The sequence below is a fragment of the Monopterus albus genome, unplaced genomic scaffold (genome assembly GCF_001952655.1).
Source record: "Monopterus albus unplaced genomic scaffold, M_albus_1.0 scaffold16.1, whole genome shotgun sequence".
Lineage (NCBI taxonomy): Eukaryota > Metazoa > Chordata > Actinopteri > Synbranchiformes > Synbranchidae > Monopterus > Monopterus albus.
The window spans coordinates 599451-623375 of NW_018127896.1; the positions used below are offsets into that span (position 1 = coordinate 599451).

At 41.2% G+C, this 23925-nt stretch overlaps 2 protein-coding genes and 2 long non-coding RNA genes across 9 annotated transcripts; 3 read left to right on the top strand and 1 right to left on the bottom strand.

The window, feature by feature from the left end:
* sh3yl1 (SH3 and SYLF domain containing 1) lies at positions 1-8461 on the top strand. 3 transcript variants are annotated; one of them, XM_020591911.1, is made up of 11 exons: positions 1-66; positions 218-359; positions 2482-2592; positions 2861-2974; positions 3697-3761; positions 4303-4415; positions 5455-5583; positions 5675-5819; positions 6088-6229; positions 6310-6369; positions 7558-8461. In XM_020591911.1, coding segments are annotated over exons 2-11 (1089 nt in total). In that variant the 5' UTR covers positions 1-66; positions 218-358; the 3' UTR covers positions 7767-8461. The 3 variants fall into 3 exon arrangements, with proteins under 3 accessions (XP_020447567.1, XP_020447566.1, XP_020447568.1); XM_020591910.1 differs by lacking the exon at positions 1-66 and having other exon boundaries at positions 123-349; XM_020591912.1 differs by lacking the exons at positions 1-66; positions 218-359 and adding an exon at positions 704-721.
* Positions 8462-10350: 1889 nt separating this feature from the next.
* LOC109955611 (uncharacterized) lies at positions 10351-11201 on the top strand. Its single transcript, XR_002274292.1, has 3 exons — positions 10351-10513; positions 10766-10815; positions 10924-11201. It is a non-coding gene; the product is annotated as an uncharacterized LOC109955611 (long non-coding RNA).
* Positions 11202-11270: 69 nt separating this feature from the next.
* Positions 11271-14079, bottom strand: LOC109955609 (solute carrier family 22 member 13). 4 transcript variants are annotated; one of them, XM_020591915.1, is made up of 4 exons: positions 13657-14079; positions 12841-13406; positions 12262-12697; positions 11271-11445 (listed from the first exon to the last, which is right to left on the bottom strand). In XM_020591915.1, the coding sequence occupies exons 2-4, from the start codon at positions 13016-13018 to the stop codon at positions 11352-11354; spliced, it is 708 nt and encodes a 235-aa protein (XP_020447571.1). In that variant the 5' UTR covers positions 13019-13406; positions 13657-14079; the 3' UTR covers positions 11271-11351. The 4 variants fall into 4 exon arrangements, with proteins under 4 accessions (XP_020447571.1, XP_020447572.1, XP_020447573.1 ...); XM_020591916.1 differs by having other exon boundaries at positions 12262-12513; positions 12589-12697; positions 12841-14079; XM_020591917.1 differs by having other exon boundaries at positions 13264-14079.
* On the top strand, positions 12948-17124 carry LOC109955610 (uncharacterized). The gene is made up of 3 exons (XR_002274291.1): positions 12948-13034; positions 15389-15502; positions 16861-17124. It is a non-coding gene; the product is annotated as an uncharacterized LOC109955610 (long non-coding RNA).
* The last annotated feature ends 6801 nt before the right edge of the window (positions 17125-23925 follow it).

Here is a 23925-nt window from a genome sequence, read left to right on the forward strand (position 1 = left end):
TCTCCGACCAGGTACAGGAACGCGCCCAGCTGATGTTCACCGGCTGTCCGAGCTACGCCTGTCTCGGTAAAAACACCGCTCCATTCATTAATTTGTGTGTGTGCGCGCGCGCGCTTGGTATGGCTAACCGATTAGCTCCACCTCTCTGCTTTTACCTGTCCAGGTGGGCCTCGTTTGTTTGTTTTATTGATTTTTACGTGACGCCTGTTATTTCCAGCAGCGCGCGGCGCAGTCATTAAAATCAGGTGACTCGGAAGTGAAGAGAGCGTCAGCAGCTCACCTGTGCGCAGGTAAAAAGCCAGAGTGAAGGAAGGAAGGAAGGAACAAGAAAGAGCAAAAAAGAGCAAAAAAGAGCAAAAGTAAGTTAATTAATCCTCAGATGCTGTTGTGTTAACGGGCTGAAGAGTTCTGTGGCTGCTAACCCTCCGTGTTTATGTTTTAGTTCTGGTTCTGGTTTGGGTTTTCTCTTTCACCTGTTTCCCTGTGTAACAATCTTCTTATTCCAGCTTCACAGGATTTACTAGTTTACGCTGTGATTGGCACGTAAAACGTCCACGTTGTAAAAATAACTCAGTGAAGGTTAGAAAATGTTGATTTGAGAAATTTTGTCACTCGATTTTGTAGCCAGGCGTTGATGACTCTCAACATTTTTTTAAGGTGGAAAAGGCTCCAGTTGATTTAAGGGCGCTGTGGTGGTCTCTGGTTTCCTAGCAATCATTGAGTAGGTTCTGGATGGTTTTTTTTTCTTACATTTTTGTTGTTTGTTAGGGGGTTTCATTCAACTGTGAGGAGGATTTAGGTTCCAGTGGTCTTTGGGGAAAGTCTAGTAGTCTATTAAATTGGTTGGATAGACCGAGGAGGTGGGTTTGGTGGTCTCTGAGGAGGTTCTGGTGGTCTGGTATGTTCTAGTCATTTTTAATGGGGTTGTACTCTTGAAGTGGTTCCAGCAGAGGTGAATTTGGCACATTGTGTCTTTTGTAATAAAGTGTCAAATTTGTTAAATTGTTTTAGCAATTACGAATGTTTGACTGACACCCAGAGAACCAATGGAATCTCCTCAGAGACCACTGCAGACCACTAGTCTCTTGAAAGACCAGTAGAACATCCAAAACAAACACTTGAACATTCTCATAGAGGACTAGAACCTAAAAGGCCAATAGAACATCTTTCTAAAGGATGAGAACGTCCTCAGCTACTAGAACCAAAAGACCATTAGAACTTCCTCAATGCCCACTCCATAGAACCAAAGCCGCCATCAGATGACTACCTCCCAAAAGTCCACTAGGACTTCCTCTCAGCACTAGAAACCCCTCAGTTTCAAATCTCCTAGACAGGCTGAACTTAAAGATGAGCTGCTCAAAGACCACTAGATCCTGCTTACCCTCTGAAACAAATCCAAAATGAGACTACCACAACATAAAATGTCACTAGAACCTTTTCAAAGGCAAAGTGAACCATCTTGTAAGATGACTATATGGTCCCCAGAAACTACTAGACCTTCCTTAAAGACCAGTTGAAACACTTCAAAGATGAATAGACCCAAACAGACTCTACTCAGAGATGAGCAGAACCTCCTTAGCTAGTAGAACCAAATCAAATAGAACATCCTCAGAAACCTGAGCCTTATTTTTGTAGGGTTTTTTTTTTTTGAGCACCCCCATGAGGTTCACATTTGTGGTTTAAAGTGGAATATTTCATCAGCTTTTGGATGAGTTGTGATGACATTTGATTTGAATGTTCATGTACCCCTGGTTTAGCCCATGACTGAACTATACCACACAGAGCTGCTAGCATGACTTCAGACTGACAGTTAAATTAACAAATGAGGTGACTGTAACAGAAGCTCTTATTTGGATTAAAACCACTGATCCTGTCCTTCAGCTTCCTGTATCAGCTACTGCTGTCCTGAAACGCCAACAACCAGTTAGCCAACATGCCTCATGGTGCAGCCAGCACATTCCTAACCATGACACAACAACACAATGCAGTCAGAATGTCCGATCCTCAGCTGAGCCACGACACAATGACATAGCTCAGCAGCATGAATACACCAGGGAAGCCCCAGCACAAGAATATGTAGAGTTTTGGGGTCGCTCAGAGAAATACAGTTTGGGAAAAGGAGGATGGAGCTAATGTGAAACACCTGTATCAGAAGAAGAGTAAATGGCAACAATTTGTATAGACAGTCAGTTGAGTTGTTTTTATAAATGATAAATGTTAACACCTGTATCAGAAGAAGAGTAAATGGAAACAATTTGTATACACAGTCAGTTGAGTTGTTTTTATAAAGGATAAATGTTATAAAGGATAAATGTGCTCAAATCCATCAGGTCTGTCTGTTTTACTCACAGTAACATTTACTTCTTGTGGCTTGGATGTAGATGAAATCAATTAGAAATTACAGATAAAGTCAAGCTTCTGTGGGCAACTCTGACTGAGGTGTTGACGTTATAATAAACCGTATCATTTGTGCATTTGTAGTGAATAATCCCATCCCGACCAATCTGAAGTCGGAGGCAAAGAAAGCTGCAAAGATCCTGAGAGAGTTCACGGAGATCTCCAACAGGAATGGACCTGACAAACTCATCCCCCGTAAGAAAAGACAAACGGTCCTGTCCTCCTTTAGTTACACTGTTTCTGTGGACTGAAAAGACAGTTGGTAAAAATACTGATCTGAGCACTGAATTTCGGTGCAAGTGCAATACCTGCAGAATCAATGTTTGATACCTGGGGTTGTATTTGTGTCAAAAGAGAAACAAGTGAGGGTAAAGCAGGAACAATTTAAAGGAAAGAATGGGGGGGGGGGGATTTAAAAATATGTTAATGTGTGTATTTACTGAAAGAGGTGTTTGTGTTGTAGCTCATGTGATAGCGAAGGCGGAGGGTCTGGCCATCATCTCCGTCATCAAGGCTGGCTTCATGATCACAGCCAGAGGAGGCAGTGGCATTGTCATCGCTAGGCTGGCCGACAGACGTAAGACCTCACGGACCCGCTGTCCGTCAGCAAAATATAACTTCCCAGTTCTTTTTCATCCTCGTCTATGTTCCTGTGCAAGAAATACTGTAAAGCCCTACACACTGTTGGCCCTCTGCACAGGAAGACTTGGTATCTTGTAGATGTTTTTCCTTCCAGTCCTGCACTGACCTCTTCTTCTGACATTTTTTGGGGTGGGGGATGTTTTGTGGCATTTTGTGTTGCTGTGGAAGCAGACGGACATACTTCCTCAGATCTCTCTGTGATGTTATGAGCAGCAGCGGCGTCATCTGATGTGTTTGGTTAATGATGTTCCATCAGTTTGCGCTGGCAGAGTTTGCCATCAGGCCGAAGCCCATGAGTGTCACGTGCTGCTGCTGTCGCCACTGCCGTTCTATAGGCTGGCTGTTGGGTTTCTGGGTTTTCACATTAGAGCAGGGGTGGCAGAAGTACACAAACTCAATACTCGACTGAAAGTATAATATAACATAACTGAGTGGAATCTGCATTGACCTGAACTGCGAGGGTTACGGCAACCTGTATGTAGTGTAATGGGCAGAAATTTCAATTGGTTTATTTGTGTTTCTGCTATTTATGATGCAGCCATAATAACATCTTATCTGTTCCAGTGTAGATGTTTGTTGGTCTTGGTAAAAGGAGTCTCTTTAAACCAAAACCTCATCAACACATCTGCTTTTTAAATTGTGTTTGTGTGTGTGTAGGCTGGTCAGCGCCTTCGGCCATCGGTATCGCTGGCCTGGGAGGAGGCTTTGAGATTGGTGTGGAGGTGGGTGAGTTCATACAGATTTAACACATGAGAATTTGGTGACAATTTTTAAGTATAGCTTTGTTGTAATTATTGTTTGTTGCACTTACTGTTTTGCACTGTGGTCTGTGAGGAGCAGCATTTTGCTTTCCTGTATGTTGACATGTGAAAATGAACTTGGACTGGGTATCGTCTCTGCTGCACAGATCTGAATCATTAATTTGTTACACTGTCTCTTACCAGCCCCCCAAATTTGTGGAAATTCTAAATCTTTCTTTTTAAAGCAAAAATACCAAAACATTTTCTGAAGTGGCTTTCTTGTTTCCTTTTTAGAAAAATAAGATTTTACTTGAAAGTAAACACCACAGACTTGTTAAAAATTTCAGTGTAAAGACCACAAATGAATAATTTTCCACCAGCTGACTGTAAAATGTCGCGTTTCATATTGTCGTTGAATGCATCAGCAGGGAGGCATCAAAGCAACCTCCTTTAAAAACGAACACATGGCAAAAACACACCATTGAGATAAAAAAATATAGTGAATTTATTGAACCCCTGTCAGGTTTCGGACCTGGTCATCATCCTGAACCAGCGCAGGGCCATTGAAGCGTTCACCAAGGGTGGGAACCTGACTCTGGGTGGGAACTGCACTGTTGCTGTGGGACCTATGGGCAGGTGAGCACCTGCACTTTGACTTTTAATGGCATCTAGTCTTGAGTGTTGATGTAAATTATAGCTTAGGTTGCAGTGTTTTATTCTCCCTTCATGAGGTTTTTAATGACAGCTTGAAGCGGAAGTATAAACAGATTCTGTGGCAATTACAATATTAGATGTGATTCACTATAGAGGCTGTGATTGACATGGGTGACGTTAGAATAAGGAGGTTGGTGTCATACCAGGGCAGTTGGACAGGTTTTGGCAGGTGTGTGTGGGCGGGGCCAGGTGTGGAACCTACAGGTGGATGTCTGTCTGTGGCTGTTCTCTGACGCAGCTGCAGACAGAAAATAAACTGAAGCATGTTATTTATCTTGACTTCAAACTGTGTGGGATTTAAGTTTTGCACCTAGTATATGCATAGATGCACATTTATCTTTATAAAAAGACAAACTTATCAGCATCATGTTTAATTTTTGCAGAAACGGCAATAAAATAAACACTAATTAAAAAAATGCAAAAGGAAGCCTGGAGGAGAGAGAGGGATTTTGCTTAAAAACAAGGAATAACTGAGGACCTAGGATCCTGCCTTGTGGAGCACCAGTGAGAAATGGTGGCATATCAGGGGTGCAAGAGGTTAAAGGTGGGGGCTTCCTCCCACTGGAAGTGTAAAAGTGGTATAACAATGCAATCCTATGTCAAACTGAACAGTTTTAGTATCAAGATAGTTGCAACAGAAGAGTTTATATTTATTTATTTTATTTTATTTCATTCCACTAATTGTTTCTTCATCAAAATCTGGTGCCTACATTACCCACAGTACAACTGGACCTCTGGACAGCATGATGGGAGATTGAGGTGCCCTTTGCTGGTCATGGCTAATCTAGCCTTTTGGAGAAAACAATCAGATTATGTGCCTTGTTGAGGAATGTCAGTCTGTTAATCTGCAGACTTTCCTGGTTAATTCTGGTAAAACCATACTGTAGAAGTGGATGATCATTTTCTAGTGTGATGATGTTTTGCCACAGAGATAATGTTCCTCTTTATCTTTGTTTCTCAGAAACGTGGAGGCTGATGTGGCTTTACGCAGCACCGCGGCAATCTTCACCTACTGCAGATCCAGAGGTTTGTTTGCCGGTATTTCTCTGGAGGGATCCTACCTGATGGAACGCAAAGACGCCAACCGCAAGTGCGCATGGGAGACATCTTCCTACCTGCCTGAACACCTGAATGCCAACCTTTAATTCATGTCTTCATTTGTGTTTGCGTTGCTGTTGCAGGTTCTACTCCCAAGATATCCGTGCTTCGGCCATTTTGAATGGCGATGTGGAGCCTCCACCAGAGTGCTACGACCTCTACCACATCCTGGACGAATACAGCGAGGCCTACACCACTGACTGGACCAACAAGAACATGCGTACAAAGGTAGGAAATGCCAGATACTAGAACAGTAAAACCGTACAAAGGTAGGAAATGCCAGATACTATAACAGTAAAACCACAGCCAACAGCCATTTGAGTATTTCTAGTGTTGGGTTCACATGTGTTTTGACAATTTGATTGATTGAACTACAGTATGTAAGTAATTGTACTGACCAAAGCAGCAGACTGAGGGACATGTGACACACGCCTCCTGCGAGACGTTCATTTTCTACTCGTTGGTAAAAGTCATTTTTCTGGCTGCCTCTCTCCAGTCTGTTCCTCCATCCAGACCTCCAGCTCCACCTGCGCAGAGAGCGGCACCCATTTACCAGGAACCAGCACCCACTTACTATGATCCAGCACCCATTTACCAGGAACCAGCACCCAGTTACCAGCCACCGGCAGCCAGCTCTGGTGAAACTTCATCTTAAACAAGTGTTATTATATTTGTTGATGTCTAATGTAAATGGGTGTGTAATGATTGGTGTGTTCAGGTACAAGAAGTAAAAATGCCCTCTACCCAAGCATCTCTGTCTACAAATCTGAAACCTCGAGTGAGTTTTGCCTTTCTTCTACATACTAAAAACAGGTGTGCTTGTGGCCTCATCTTTCATTTCACTGTTTTCCTACTTTACCTCATTTCCTCCTTTTGTCTTCTTGTTTCTCTTTCCTTGTCTACCTTCTCCTTTCCTTCTTTACCACCACCTCCCTTTCCTACCTTTTGTTTCCTTTCCTTCTCTGCTACCCTGTTTCCTTCTTTATCCCCTTGTTTGCTTCCCTCTTGCATCTTTTTTTCATTACCACCCTCCCTCCTTTTGTACCGCCGTCCTTCCTTCCTTTGACTGATGATGGATGAGATCAGTGTTTCCACTTGTGTATCAGCAGCGCACACACACACACCTTGTCAGAGGGTGGCGGTTCAGGAGCATGTGCGCAGGTTTTTTATTAACTCGCCGCCTTGACACTTGTATTAACACAAACAGACTCATTAATAATCCTGCTGCTGTTAACTCTGTGTGTGTGTGTGTGAGAGAGAGAGCTGTGCATTAACAAAAGAGAGACATCCTGTGTTCATGTGCAAACACGGTTACATACAGTATAATCAGTGTTTCTGTGCGGCCAGTTTGTGTTCAGGCTGCAGCACCCTCTAGTGTTCATGTCTCCAACCTGCAGATAAATTCTTTACATTTTTTTTTAATCATCTTATTTTTAAAATAGCCATTGCACAATAAATAACAATTTGATAACAAAACAAGCATTTCTAAAATACCTTTTGTAATATCCAGTAAAGAAATATAATTACAGAACTAATTAAGTATTAAAAGCTTTTGCAAAATATTTAAAAAATGCAGTTTTGTACTTAATAAGGTAACCAAGTTTATTTAGATTTTTAAAATCAGATTACACAGATCAAACATGGAAAAACAAGTATATTTGAAGTGAAACAGCAGGAAAAGTAATGAAAAAGACTAAATATACACACATATAAATGGGCACATGTTAGTGACTTAAATGAATCTTGCAGATATTTTAAGAGCAATTGGTTTAATCATAATCCTAAATTTATTAAAAAATGTTTACATTTTTTTTTTTATTCTATAGCATAATAAAATCACTGTTATATTTGGTCTGTGTTAAAATGCCCTCAGATTTATATAAAAATGCAAATATCCTAAGAGTGAGGTCTAATTTATGGTGCTGTTTTATTAAAAATACATTTGTATTAATTTCTTTTTCTGTAGGTAGGGCAGCATCAGGGGGCGGGGCCAGCGGCCAGCTGGTGGTGACGGCCACCCATCCATTCACAGGGCAGCAGGCCGGCGACCTGAGCTTTGTTCCTGGCGACAGAATCACTGTCATCACGAAGACCGAGTCCCAGTACGACTGGTGGGAGGGACAAATGGAAGATGGGCGGGTCGGTATCTTCCCCGCCAACTTTGTCTCATATTGACCGCTGCCCCCTGATGGCCTGGTGGAAGAACTGCAGCTGGATGACAGTTTCTACAGGACAAATAATTTAGGGTTTGGGGAGACATTTTTGAAGAAATTTAATCTCTAGCTATTATGACCGTCAGTTGTTTAAGGTCCTTTTTTTTTGTCAACCAAACATTTGAGAGTTTTCTGCTATTCCTGCTCTTACCTTGCATAAAACTGAACATGTTAGGGTTTATCTGACAAAACAAGATATCTGATGACACCACCTTGTTCCCAGGTATATGTTGACATTTACTGATAATTTGACAAAATAGGTGGCAGATTAGTCATTTTATTTACGAGTCTTATTTCCTAGTTGTTGTTTTTTTTTAATCTTATGTTAAAAACGGTACAAAAAGCTGGTTAAAAAGCTTCAGTTGTGCTCAAATAGATCATAGAAATACAAAGTTTATATTTCCACACTTTAATAATTGAGCTGTCAGTGTTCAGTGCCTTAAACCTTAAAACTCTTAATAATTATGAATTAAAAATCTTAATTTTTGGCACATCTGCTCTGTAGTGCTGAGTTCAGTGAACCACAGAGCAATGGGAATGGCAATGCCATCTGACACTTTTTAATGGTTTTTAGATGCATTTTTTACATTATTGTGGAGGTGGTGCTTGGCTAATCTTGAGCAAATGCAACAACATCTACTCAAAACTGAATGTTTTGAGTAGATGAATATAGAATCACTCACTCTATATAGAAGCACCGGATGAATTTAATTTTACTTTGAAAGGACTAGAGGGAATGTAAGTTACACTTGAGTTCTTCACTATCCGTTCATGTAAAACAGTGTTTAAAGTGTACACTTTGGGGGTCTGTTACTGTGTCCACTTTTAAAAAGGAGGAAGTCAATGGTGCGAATTAGTGACACTTATAGTATATATAAATTGATGATGCTCATTTTTTAAAAGATGACAGCAGGATTATTGCCAGTTTAGTCTGGTTTAAAATGATCATGGTGTTTTGGGATTGTTTTTACATATCAGAAAATGTATGTGAATCATAAATAAATCCATAAAGATTTTGATGTATTTATGCATATTTCTATCAGTTGTTTTATTTATTAAAGTATAAACATAAAAAAAGAAACAAAACTTAGAAATCTGTATACAGATTGCAGGATGTTTTCTTGTCCAATTTAGATTTTTGCATTGTTTCAAATATAAATTTCATAAAATGCTTCCAGATGTGTCACTTTTAGGTACTAAAGAAGTCCATAAATCCTCTGAATTAATGTTCTGTCCACCAGTGATTCAACAGTTTAGAATCTGATTGTCTTCAGACTAATTTCACAGATTTTTAATTTAATTTGAGCCTTTAAAAATGTTAGACACTTGAATATGTTGCTGTTCCCTGATTTAAAACAGTTTAAATCTAAAATATCACAACCTTCACTTTTAATGCATATTTGTTGACATCATTGAACTGTTTTGTCATTTACATAGGCTACAAAACCTGCTTGAATAAGCTTCAAAAATGTAATATTTCTATATATAATTATAGATTAATACATATTGTATTATTTCCTCTTTACTATAGTTTGTTTAGTGAGATGGAGAGTCACAGTTGTAGTAGTTCTACTTTATTATGTTTGACTTTTTAAAGTTTTTACAAATTACTTGTTTATGAGTTTCAGTTCATTTCACAACGGTAGTAAGCAACTAAAATCATTTACTGCTCTCCGGTTTAGAACACTTGAATATTTCTGTCCTATGCTGCTTCATAATAGCCTGCTGTACATTACACAAGTAAATACTACTTTTGCTTAAACCTGAAGGGTACATGCCCTCTAGCATTTTTCAGATTGGATAGCTATAGTAGGCTAATTGCTAAATTCTACTTTCGGAATAAGGTTGGTTTAATTAGCTTTACTGATTAAATGTAGAAGCTACATGTTAGTTTCTGTGCTTTTATGTTACGATCTAAATGGGACCGGTACACACAGACACCCCTCTGTGTTCAGGGTGTTTGGTTCCTTCCTGTTGAAGCGCGCATATTACTTGAATATCCATTGTATAAATAACAGACTTGACAATAAGGCTTGAATCTTGGAAATATAATTTACCTTAATTGGTGGCACCAATTCAAAATGTTTCCACACTTGTGAACGTTTCCTTGATGGCTCCATAGCGAGACAATCCAAAATATGTTGACAAGAGGTAAGACACAGAGCGCAGTTTCATCTATTCTACAAACATCTGTATTGCCCCAATGTTTCAAAGCTCCCCCTGTGAACCAAACCAGTCAGCTGATTCAGTCTGAATGAAACAGGGAAGTGGGTCGAACGTCATCAATCACGTGGTTTTTCCCGATTTGAAGCAATCTCCGACACCGTGCTTCAGAAAAATACCTTTCCGAGTTTGAAGCAAGCTTCGGAGCTTCGTCTGTATTGCCCCAATGTTTCAAAGCTCCCCCTGTGAACCAAACCAGTCAGCTGATTCAGTCTGAATGAAACAGGGAAGTGGGTCGAACGTCATCAATCACGTGGTTTTTCCCGATTTGAAGCAATCTCCGACACCGAACTTTAGAAAAATACCTTTCCGAGTTTGAAGCAAGCTTCGGAGCTTCGTTATCAGAGGGAACATCACTATAAAGTAGTACATTACTCACAGCTGCAGAATTTTCTGATTTAAAGTGCTTTTAGTAGTTGACCTATAAGTGCTGTAAAAATTAGTGTTAGCTTGTTGTCCTTTGCTCTAATTAGCAACTAGCTAACGGTAAGTTTTTGTGTTTGCTAAACAAAATTAACACGACCACACTGATATCCTATAAATTAAGTGGATATAGAAAGAGTTATTGGTAAGTGTTGGGACTTAATTTGTCTAAGTGAAAAATGTTGCAACATGTGAGCTAGGCTAGCTAACCTGCCAGCCTACCCCCGGGAAGAAAGCCCTCTCACTATCTTTGGATTGCTTTGTAACTTCAGGCCAAATGATTTTGTTCCTCAGTGTTACGTTTCATTTTAATAGAAACACACAGGTAGTAGAGCAGAGACTCAGGTGGAGCCACAGAATTTCAGGTAAGATTTTACTGTGGCATAGTGATGATATCAAAAAGTGAAACGGTCTGAATGCTGTAGTTTGAGGCTCTCTGTGGCTACATACAGTATGTGTCATTTGTTTTTCAGCAGCTGGAAACTTGGCAGAGCAGCAGTCAGTCAGGGACAGAAGACACAGCGTCTCCTACCACTGGACCGAGGTACAAGTGGTTTCAGGTATCTGTACTGCACTTACTGTGATCCCCAAAGACAAAGGGCAGTTACATTAGTTACACCTGTAAAGTTAAAGACCTGTTAAAAGTTATGTTTATTGCTTTTTGGACTCTCCTGGGTGTAAAATCTAAGCATTTATAAGCCCATTAGCTAATCACAAGTCTTGTTCAAAATGTGCTGCTGTCTTTTCAAGTCTTAAACTCTCCAACAGCCACTGAACAACATCTGCAGCTGACAATTGTTACCTCTGATCCTGCAACATGTTTTTTGGTCTTTGATTTGAACCAGAGCTTAAACAAAACTTACTAGTTTATGTTAAAACCAAATGAACTCTGCGGGTTCATTCATATCAGTCCTGTTTGTGCGTTTGCAGTGTGCATGTCCTCTTTATCTGCAGGCATGATCGCTGTGTTCTTGGTTTGGCAGCTCAGCAGCCTCCTGAAAACACACACACGCCATAAATCAACACAGTGATTCATTTTGCACCTGCTACTATGTGTGTGATGTCATTTATTCTCTTTTTTAAAGCAAATGTCTTAAACATTTTGAGGCCGCAACATAACTGAAAATCTGGCTAAATTAAGTTGAGCAGCTTGATCAGTTGCTTCACATGCTGCAGTTCTTTGTGGCTTCTACCTGGAACATGTCAGCTGATTCTGAAAGCTGAAACTCAGTAAAGACTGTTAACATCAGAACAGCACTGATAACAACAGCCACATTAGATAAGAGTCTGAATAAAACCACACATTTAGTAGGCAAAGACCTGATAAAAGACTAAAATAGTGTTTCCAAGGAGCTCAATGCTATAAAAGCATCTCCCAGAAATGTGGAAGTTTTGTGTTTTAATGTTCCAAGTATATCTGTGAATTATGAACGCTGACACTTAGCAGTGTTTTTCAGAGTTTGGAAAACCAAGCAGCATTCTTCAAAATGCAAAGTATGTAAGAGTAATTCAAAGAAAAACTGTCACCCAGAAGAAAGACCGAAAAAGTCTGTACCCTTTTTAAAATCACCTGAATTTTCTAAATATTTCCTCTTTAGAAAGAAACAGTGTTGTAAACACTGGCTTGTAACTAAATCTATGAGTGAATAAATAGTTTTTAGTGTCAGGTGTTCCGCTCATGTGGGCTTACACTACACTTCAGAGCCGGGCGGAAACAAAACAGACCAAATAAAGCTCCTCTTATTTTCATTATTTTTAAAAGCCAGAATTGTAATTCAGTTCAATTCAGTTATATGTGTGTTTTTTCCCACCATGTCCTCCTGATGGCACCAACCCCGGGTGGGTGGGGCCGTGGCTGCCTGTTGCAGTCCTCCACTGAATCAGGAAGTGCGATGCTGCTGGTCTCCGGCAGCAGCAGGCACAGGCTGCAGCTAATGATTGGCCCACTGCTGTACACAACCATAGCAGCCAATGAGATGGCTCCGTCAGGGTTGTGGGGGAGGAGGGTGTTGACCAGACAGCCGAGTCGGAAACACAGGTTGACTATGGCCACACACCGCTGTCTGGATAGTAGTGACTTCGTTAATGTTCTATCCAACCTGGTAAATATCTGAGCATGTGTTCGTGTTACTGTGTACCTGACCACAGTTGGGAACAGCTCGATGCTGTACAGTATAGAGATGAAGATGGCGGCCATGATGCAGAGTTTCCCCAGCAGAGCTAGACTCATCACTAGCACCGGTTGAACTGCACAGAGGAAGTGATTTAGATAAGTTCTGTTACTCCAAACATTAGCCTGTAATTAATGTGTTGTATTTCAGTCTACTTGAACATCTGATCATTCAAATGCACAGATATTTAATCTGAGTCCTTGGTGCTTCTCTCCTCACAGTTGTATCTGGACAGCAGTAATGACAAGAAGCAGGCCGCTCCACTCAGGAACAGAGCAAGCATGCTGATTGGACGCCGTCCCAAGCGAACCAATGGGACGAACAGGCAGGGAACTTCTGATAGTCCGGAGAAGAACTGGGCGAAGTAAACGCCAACACCGAATGAGCCAATGTTCATACAGATGCCGTAGTATGTAAGTGCAGACACGGCACTGTAGAATCACAGGAGAAACACCAGTGAATGCATCTCGTCTGCTCTTCCACTTTTCCTCCTCCTTTTCTTGTTTTATTGTGAGTTGTCTCTTAACCAGACCTTACTTCATGGATGTAGTTTCCCTCATCCAGTCATCCTCGACTGCCTCAAACCACTCTGACACTACTGTAAGACTTATCAACACACCAACCTAAGTGTGTGTGTTTTACCTCAGGTAGCTCATGATAAACATCCGCAGGAGGATGGTCGGGTGTCTCAGGTGATGGATGATGTCACTGGGGGTGTGGCCCCCAGGTGATTCCTCCTGAGCCTTTGGGGCTTTCTGCAAATCTGACTGAGCTGAATCCAACAGCTGCGCCCACAGAAACATACAGTTAACCCAGTCAGTGCACTGCTCAATACTTGGTGACTTTCTAACTTCAAGACAAATAAATAGGATTCAGAGAGCAGACCTGAAGTTTTAGGGACATTTGTTCTCAATGTGTTGTGTATAGAAGCTGAACGCTGCTTCTTGGTGCTGGTTTGTGTTTTTTCATGGGATTTGATGACAGTAACACATATAAAGTGCTGTCTTTTAAATGGATTTGAGGTTGTGTGTTTACCACATCCAGGCACTGCTTATCTGCAGGGCTGCTGCTGCGATAATGGTCCAGAACATCCATCCTCTGCCTCAACAACAACCAGCTGGGAGATTCTGGGATCGAACTTGAAAGACAAAATACCTCGAATCTATTAAAATTATTCAAAAATCCATGCAGAAATGTGACTACACAAAGACAAGTAGACAGATGGTTGTGTTCACCTACAAGTAGACTGGCAGACAGATAAGCTGTGGCAGAGCCAGCACCAGGTGCAGCTTTCTCCAGGTGGGGCTGAGCCACGCCAGGGGAGCCCCAACCATCGTACCCAGACTGAAGCAGAACGGCAGGAAGGCTGGTGGCCAGAGCCGAGCAGCAGGCTGAGTCCACTCCACTGCTGCAACACAGGCGGTTTAAAATCAGTTGTTTTTATTGCTAAAGGTACATTAAAAAAGATTTTCCACATTGTCTGCAGTGACAGTGGGACAGGACGTGGTGTCTCTCAGCTACACCCCCCTCCATGACCCTCTGCTGCCTACAGCCCTCCTGTTGTTCTTCCAGCTTCTCCACCCTGTGTTGTCAAAGTACGGTCTGTAAATTAGCCCCGCCTGCCACCTAGCCACCAGTAGTCATGCCAGACAGCCACAGAGGAGCTCTGGCTGGCTAAAAGTCTGAACCAGCAGCTGCCGGTACCGGTGGCTGCCACAGTGAAGAGGTGGCGTCTTTTGTACAGAGAGAGTGGGACACAGAAAGAGCAACAACCTGTTATGGTTGCTCTCAGGTTCATTGATCTCGCGCTTTTGTTTTGAGCTGTTTCCGTCTCACCTCACCTGCCCCAGCTTCACCCTGGTCTCATTCTCCGGTCATTAGTTTCACCTGTCCCTCATTATCTCTCGTTTTCAGTCATGTATACATCAGGCATAACATTATGACCGCCTGTACATCTGTATTCACTTCAATGCAACACTTCTGCCTTAACATTTGTATTTATGAAGCTCAAAATGTTTGTTTTTGGTGATTGTCATAAATGTATAAATTCAATTATATGTTCATTATTGAGGTCATAGTTAAGGGTGATGTTGTACCGGACTACATTATATTCAGAGGTGTCTGTATATTTTTGTCCTGCCCATTGACATACATGAGAGGGTCAGAATATTAGGAACACCGGCACATCTGCCAGCTGATCTGCTGAATATTCAGACTACCAGTAGAGCTGTGCTGGTTCCCGCCTGTCAGTCGCGTTGTGGATAATCACTACCACCCGCTCTATTCTTTGAGTAATCCTGCCAGACTCTCCCAACCCCCCACTCCTCGCAGTACCCCTTGCTCCTCCTAGGTCCTGTCAACTCAACTGCACATCCTGGTCCTCTGGCTCTCCTGGTTCCTGCCATCTTCCTGAAAAAAAGGTGCTGTGGTTGCCCTGGAGTCCACCACCCTGCCTTGTTCACCTGCTCATCACATTACTCTGGTCCCGCTGTTGCCTGCCTACCTCGTTCCGCTAGTTAACTTTGGCTCTAGATTCAGTAAACTCCTTTTTGTTGTCACTCCTTGCTGAGTTTGAGAGTCTGCATTTTGGGTCCAACCACACACACACACTACCTAACACAACCAGGGTTAACATTGGTTTGGCTGTTTGACATGGAGAGGGTTAAAAGCAGCCAGAGGACTCAGACTGGATTCAGATGTGGCGTTCTTCCTTTGGGACGTGTTGGCATCTAAAACAAATTTTTTTGTTGTTTGTGTTGTTACCCAGGCTGAAGGAGCAGATGTTGATGCAGCAGCAGCAGATGCCTGTTAGGCAGCGAACAGCAAGGAAAAGGAAGGGCTGAGGAAGGACAGCGGGTATGAGGCCACACGCAGCGTGCAGGTACACACTCACCAGTAGCACCAGACGCTTCCCATACCTGCATAAACACAGCACTGCTGGTAAAATCATTATCTACTAAAGTCCACTGTTATGACATACTGTATATACAGAAATGACAGTTATATGTTTTGTGTGTTATACCGGTCAGATACTGCTCCTCCAAAAAGAGATCCCAGCAGCAGACCAACCATAAACAGAGTCTGACCATAGGACAGCCAATCTGTCCAGTCACACACTGACTGGCACACACAAGCACAAAAGACAAGCTGTTAGACCAAAAAAATCTGGGCAAAACATTTATTTTTGGCCCAAAAAGAATCAACGTCAGGCTCTTGGTCGCCTCCAAGTTCCCAGTTTCAGTCGTGGATAAATACAAATACCCTTTTTAATTACACATTGTAACTTATAGCAGTGTAATATTGAGACATTGTGGTTTAAGCATTTAAGCTCCCCAGTGATCTTCTCAGTGTTATGCTATAAATAGGGAAATTCCCACTGCAGTTTCAATTCACTTTTTTTCCGTACAGCCAACAGGCCAACGGCTGAAAATATTCAGTTTGTAAAGCTATAAACCAGAGGAAAAACAGCAAATATTCATATTTGTGAGGCGACTGTGGTTCAGTGGGTAGAGTGGTCGTCTCCCAGCCAGAGGGTTGGAGGTTTGAGTCACGTGCCTGCAGTCCGTGTGTCGAGGTGTCCTTGGGCAAGACACTGAACCTCCAAGTTGTCCCCGATGGTTAGAGCCATCGGTGTGAGTTGGCACCGCAAATGTCGGCCTCAGTTCTGTACCAGAAACAAATTCCTTGTGTGTGTAACATACTTGGCCAAATAAAGGTGATTATCATTACCATATTTGAGAAGCGGCATTTGAAGCAGCAAATATTTTGCATTATGCCTGAAAAATAATTATTCAGTTATCAAAATGGTTGCAGATTAATTTTCTTTCAGCAGACAAATTGCTTCCTCTCTAAGTTACAGTCAACAGACTCTGGGTAAGATGGCTCACAAGGATTTCACAAAATCACTGAGGTTTTGATTTAATCATTGACAGAAGACATTACCAGTAACAGCTACAGGTTGCAAATTAACCAATGTGGTTTTGGCACTTTATTCTTCATTTACTAAATATGTTAAATGTATATTTAACTCTTTAAATGTCTAGGAATTTGCAAAGATATGCTATATTTATAACAGTTGGCACTGACAACTATGGCAGCCATGGTAACTCGCGCTCTCTTGTGTTTGTTGTTTTTCTTTGTTTTCTTGGTCTTTTGCAACCCATCCCAGATTACTTTTATCAGAGAAGAACTGTTAAATATCGAAACAACTCACACCAAACTACCTTTCTCCAATTTTAGTGAACGAAGAATGCTGTGTGGACATTCTGATCGGAGGCGCAGCTGCCATATATGGGACCTGGAAAAAACACCGGCAAGGCAGGCGAGCAGGCGCCTTAATCAGGCTTCACAAGAGAGGAACCTGGACCCCACTCCCATCTATCCACCTGGCAAATCTTCCCTCCCTGGTCAACAAGATGGATGAAATCCTTCTCGTCAACAGTACTAACCCTGACTTTGCACGCTCTGCTGCCTTATGCTTCATGGAGACTTGGCTCAGCGACTCCATAGCGCAATCCAAGTACTGGGCTTCCAGGTGTACAGAGCAGATTGTGTAACGGAGCTGTCCAGGAAAATGAGAGGAGGTGGAATCTGCTTCTACATAAACAAAGGTTGGTGCACAGATGTCACAGTGCTACAGAGGATATGTAAAACAGACTTAGAGACTCTTTTTATCAATTGCAAACCCTTCTATTCTCCCCAAGAATTTTTGAGCTTCATCCTGGTTGTTGTCTGTTTCAAACCGAATGTCCACGCACTACAGCTTCTGGCCAATCTGATAACTAGTGTACAACTAGAACATCCCCCCCTTCCCAAAATATCCCCAGGGGATATGTACATGCACATTGAGATCCGCTGTGCCAGAGTCAAATTCCTTGTGTCCAACACACTTGGTCAATAAAGCTGATTCTGATGTAAATGGGGAAAAAACCTGCCGAAGTGATCGTTACTCACATCTTGGTTCCCGCTATCTGTTCTCAAATCAGCGCCGCTTTTCCTTGTCCATGATTGGTTGCTCCTGGAGTTCAGTGGCAGAATTCCATGTGTGGCATTGCCATGGAGACAGGTGGCCGCTGCAATGGCGGCCGTGAAAATGTCGAGAAAGAAGAGGAAGGAGGTGAAGATGAAGATTAGGGAGAGCCGCCAGTAGACGGACAGCTGCAGCGGAGACATTACCCCTCTCAGGTTTGATAACAGTTTTCTTCTAGTGTCCTCCAGGTTTTGACAGAAAAGTTTTAAGGCTGGCAAAAGGCGAGTTTCTCAGGGGCTCCCGGTGTTACTGCGGTGAACTCTCTGCTGGTTCTGGTGGAACAGCTGCCGCTGTCAGCAAGATTGCTGTTGACTTGCCAGATGATAAGAGGGCTCAAATTTAAAGTGAACCTTGCCTTCTCTTTAAGGCAGGAAGGAGCGGAGACCTTTCAGTACAGTGGCAATATGGCACACTCTGGTCATCCTGTGCATTGCACCTTGCTTAATAAAGTTTTTAACAGAAGATAGGAAAGGAAAGGCATAAGTAGCTCCACAAATCTAGATGAGACTTGGGCCTGTTCTGTTTGTTGAATAAGGGGGAAATGGCAGTCTTGTGCTGCTCTGGGATGTTTTAATGAAAGAAATGCCCAAACCAAGGAACAGGGAATATTTTAGAAGTTATCTTACTTATTTTACTGTCACCAACATGTTGAGTTATTACAATGAGTCATTTATCACAGCAACTGTTGAATAATGTGAGGACGGTAGGGAAATACTCTAGCTGAATATCGACAAATTAATTGTGACAGTGAAATCATTACTAATCAATAACTGTCTAGCAAAGAATCTTCTGGATATTGTTGGGTAAAATTATTATTCACTGTAATTAAAACTTGTTTTATACAAAATAGGAGTCTTAAAACCAATATTAGAATCTATATATTGTTAGCACAGAATGCCAAGAAACAAACTAGATTTGATATTGATGGGGGTTGATGCAGAAAAAGCCTTTGGCTTATCTTTATAAAGTATTAGAAATGTTTGAATTTCCAGAGGAAATAATGATAGACGGTTTATGTCACCAACAGCACAGGTTAATATATAATGTTACATTACAATCTAGTGTTTGATATGTAAATCAGTATTTTTAATTTAAGCAAATGTCCTGTATCACAATTGCATCTCTGGAGTTTGCAATAAACTACAACATTTAAGTCAAATGAGTCACCATTTCAGAGTTGATATATTTTGTAAAGTCCAGCAAGTTGCAAAGCGCAGGACATTCTTCTGCAGCAGTAAAGAAAACGTCTTAACATAGGATTTAAAGGTGATGAGTATGTGTGGTGTTGTTTCGGTATTAAAAGCATACAGTAGACATTTCAGACAATTAACTGTGTACATCTGGAGAAGTCAGAGATGTTCAGTGCATAATACTGTACAAACTCAGGGTAAACACATACGACTGTGTGTGTGTGTTAAGACTGGCCAAAAACCCATGACTATACACACAGAATAGCTTTTAAAAGTTGTTTTGTTAAAAGATGACAGTTATAGTACTACTGCACTATAATATTATGTATTTAACCCCATTAATTAGTACAACATTTCATATTTTAGCCTCTTATTATGCCATTCATTAAAAAATTTTAGATTTCTTCATTGCTATAAAACATGTATTTAATCACTTGAATTTGTAGAAATTAAACAATTTAATTCATTTTTTCTTGTATCACCGTGAGTTTATTTGACTAAAAACCAAACTTCAGATTTTGTCCTGCTTGTTGCCCAAACAAGCCCAGGGGCCAAAGAAGTTTCCAAAAGTGATACTGCCCCTCCCCCATCATGTCCACGTGCAATCACGCGCAGCTGCCAGCTGCTCGGTTCACCTCAGTCATGACTGTGGACATAGCTGAGAGAGGCGTGGAGTAAGTGGAGGCCATGCTCTGTAACCCGGCCAGCAGACAGCGCCAGCTGAAACGCAGCGCCTTCCCGACGTTCTGCCAGAGGAAAACATATCACTGTTAAAGCTTCAGCACAGCACAAACACTGAGTATTAGCTTACTGAGTAGTAATGGAATGTGGTAAATCAGATCTGTTTATTAAGGGGTCCCCTTTAACCAAAACCATAACATTATTACTGAGGATGGTTGAACTATTGCTGCCTGCACCAGGTTTGCTTTGCCACTGTACTTGGCTCAAATATGGGTGGATGAAGCTTTGAACTTGTAAACCGATGTTCACAAATAATTAGTTTTAAATCAATCTTTGAAACATCTGCTTGCAAAATTCAAGTCTGACACACAATTGTGCTATAAATATGCATGTAAACAAACACACTCCTGTGTCAGTGTCCCTGTGTAACCTCATAGCTGATATAACTCATTTATATTCACAGGTTTTATTTACATTCTCCGTTTATTTTTTTCAGACACAGATCTACATACACAAACTTTTAAATTTATAATTTAGATTTTTTTTTCACATACAGCTACAAACTTTGAAATTATTTGTGAACCCCACTTAACAGTTGTTTAGACTATTTTTTTGTCAGAACTATCACTAGCCGTCCCTGGTAGGCTAGTGGTTAAGGCACAGCGCTCTCGCCGCTGCGGTCCGGGTTCGAATCAGGGTTGCGTCAGGAAGGGCATCTGGTGTAAAACACGTGCCAAATGTCAACATGTGAGTCATCAGTGTGATAATTCGCTGTGGCGACCCCTAAAACGGGAAAAGCTGAAAGTGACTTTCTAGTGTCAGAGCTTTCACTGATCCCTCAGATCCCCAGGGCCCCATGAAACCTCCTCAAAGATCCTGGAACCTGCTCACAAACTGTGGCCCCACAGATCCTCTTGGCCATGACTCTGGCTTCCTTCAGACTCTGTGCACAGTGCCTCAGCCTGTGGAGCTGTTTGTTGGAAACAGCCTCATGTGTCCTCCCCAAGGAGGAAACCTGCCTCCTATTGCAGCGGTGTGGCTCACTGGAGGGGAGGGGGAGGGGGCAACAGTGGTGTTATACGGCACAGACCAGTAAGTTGATCCAGGGTCTGGACTCACACACATGACACGATTACATTACATAGTGTTCTTAGTAAGAGTCTGGCCAGTTTCTTTCTTTATCTGTGTTTGTCATGGCTACAGTCATGCTGATAAAGTGATCCCTGCTACAGTGTGCCAGGGTCAAAGGTCATACTCACACTGCAGCGTCAATGTGTAACAGCAGAGCAGTCGAACCGACACGCAGGAAGTAAATGTAACACTTTGTTCAATTTTATAGTTTGTTGCTTTATATTTGGCTGCTGCATACTTTGTACAGATATTTATATTGTAGTCTTTTGTGATTGTGATTTACAAATGACTGACAGCTAATAATAGGACAAGAAATAAATAAAAAAAAGGTTGTAAACAACTGAGTGTAATGCAGACAACCTTATAAAGCAATAAAAAACACTTAAATAGAAAAACTAGATAAAAAGAGACGTAATGAGGGAGTAAAATATTTTCAAACACACAAATTGATAAACAGCAATATATATGCCATTTATTTCAGATTTTGTTTAATTCATTTTATATTTCATTTTAGCTAATGTTGACTATTATACAGTAATTTATTTTTGTGTATCTAGTTTTATATCGTACTCAAATATTTTTATATAATTTATATAAAATATGTAAGTATTTTTCTATGTTTTATATATTTTATGGTATTAGTGTTTGTTTTTTCACTCTATTTTTATATCTGCATAAATTGATAAGATATATTTTGTGTAATTTTGGTTTTATTCCTTTTGAATTATAGATAATACAAGACTCGTACATTGATTAATATAATGTTGCAGTAACATTGTCAGTGTTTATAAATCTAGACATCTTATCACAGTGACTGCAGAAGAATTTATCCACTCCTGTTCTTACCTTCCTGTATTTTTTGTACCTCTTCTTCTTCTTCTTTCTTTTTTCCTCCTTCCTCTCCCTTCTCTCCTCTGGCGTCTCCTCTCTGTCCTCCACCTCTTCAATTAGAGGCTCGCATCTGTAGGCAGGAAGGAGAAATAAACCTCTTTGTGTGTTTTCTGTTGCTTGGTATCTGGTGCCCTGTCCTCCTCTTCCTGCGCTCCCATCCCTCGTTCCTCCTTGTCTACCACTGTGGCTCTCCTCTCTTCCCCCCCGGACCTCCTTGTTTTCAGGTAGGAGGACTTTGGAGCAAGGAGGAGTCAAACTTTATGAGTAGCCTGAAGTTCAGTGCAGGCTCAGGGAGCTCTACACCCTAAAGGCAGGTTTAGAAGAAGAAGGTGGAGATTTGTTTTTATTAGTGTTGCCTGGTTGAAGTTAACTGCAGTTTGAAAGTTTCACTCACCTGAACAGCAGATGTTTGTGCAGCAGCTGGTTTGACTCTCTGTTGTTTGCTTTACAGATTAAACACTGTCACAATGAGACACTGAGTCAACATTAAAAACTAGAAAAACATCATGTAGAAAAAGCATGATTGCTGGAAGCTTTTTTCTAAACTTTTAACATCTGAAAACATTTAAATTTCCATGTAGTTGTTGTAAAGGTTTGAAAATCAGAGTGAATAAATAGGAGCAAGCAACAGTTACTGACCAAAATCAACTTTGTAATTCTGAATTGTATAGTTTGGCATATCTTCACTTTTCTTTTCGAGACTGAGATGTACAGATGAATGTCAGTTTCACCTACAGAGCCGCAGTCTAGCCACATCTTTTCTAGCTGTGGCTAGCTTAGCTTAGCATAAGGCCTAGCCTGACTGTCCACCGATGTTTACAAATAAACCAACCAACCTCTCTAAGGCTTTAAACATATTTGAGCTTGTTTGTTTCACCTGTACACAATGCAACAAGAGGCTACAGCCATGCTAACAGCTCTGTGAGGCTCAAAAGTGCTTTGAGTGACAGTCCTAATGATGTTCAGCACGTTAGCCGCCTTGTTCTCTGTGTTAGAGAACATGAGCTAGTCAAATCTCTCAACACATCTTCTCCTCTCCGTTTTAGTGTTCCCTTCAGACTAAAGCAGCTTTTTCTCCCCAAAATATTAAGCTGTTTGGCAGTAGATGATCACAGATCATCCTGAGGGGAACCTGAATGGCTGAACCAAATTCCTTGGAAATTCATCCAGTAGTAACTAAGACTATTCACTGAAAACTGCAAATGTGAACCAGAAGGTGGTGCTAGATGAAAAGTCAGAGAATCACAAAAGTCAGTAACAAACATTTGTTCAAAGTTTCATCACAATACAAACAAAAGTTGTTGACTTATTTCAGTCAGGATCACAGACTCAGCTCGACACTGCAGCAGTGCAACAGCGGGCATCTTTCCACTAAACTCCACTATTAAAGTGTTTTAACACAAGGTACAATAGAAGGTCTAGTATCAAAAATGCTTTATGACCAAAAGTATGTGGACACCTCTCTATATAGGTCTGTTTTTGCCTCTTAATGCTACAGAATACAAAGATAATTTGGACAACAGTGTTCTAACATAAATTTACACTATCAGCCATCCCCCTGAAGATGAAAGGGACTAAATGTCAAGAGCAGTAGTCAGACAGAAAGCCTGAGGCGTCTCATGTTTTTTTTTCTTTTTTATCCAGGCATTCATAATCTTAGTGAAGTTCTGAGACTCAGAAGGAGAAGAGAGAGACTGACAGGATTAAGGAAGAAAAACTCAATATACCTGAAGCTGAAAACTGAAGACACAAAAAATCCAGAGCTGCTCCCTCACAGTCTGACAGAAAACAACAATCCTTTTGTGCATTTTTCTACTGATTATAAGTTTTAAAAAATTGCTTTTTTAAATGTTGCACACACATTGATGGGTTATGAGATAAATGGCATCTTTAGATTGTCATTCTCTACCATATTAAATATTTAAGTGCTGCTTTTGGTTGAGAACTGCAGCTGAACATCAGTGGAGGGAGAGTAAGGCTGTTTTAAGTCCTTTCCAAAATGACTCCTCTGAACAAAACAGAAAAGCCCAGGTAAGCACTGTGTAGCTTAAGCAAAAATCACAAAAATTAATATACATGTATAAATACCTGAAATATATATTAAATAATTCTCCATCCCCCCCACCCCACTTCAGGGCCATCTTATTCCTTCCTTCAAGCTCGGGTCCTCTACCAGAGGCCTGGGAGCTTGAGGGTCCTGTGCAGTATCTTAGCTGTTCCTAGGACTGCACTCTTCTGGACAGAGATCTCAGATGTTGTTCCTGGGATCTGTTGGAGCAACTCTCCCAGTTTGGGGGTCACAGCCCCCAATGTTCCTATTACCACAGGGACCGCTTGTGCCTTCACATTCCACATCTTTTCTAGCTCTTCTTTCAGCCCTTG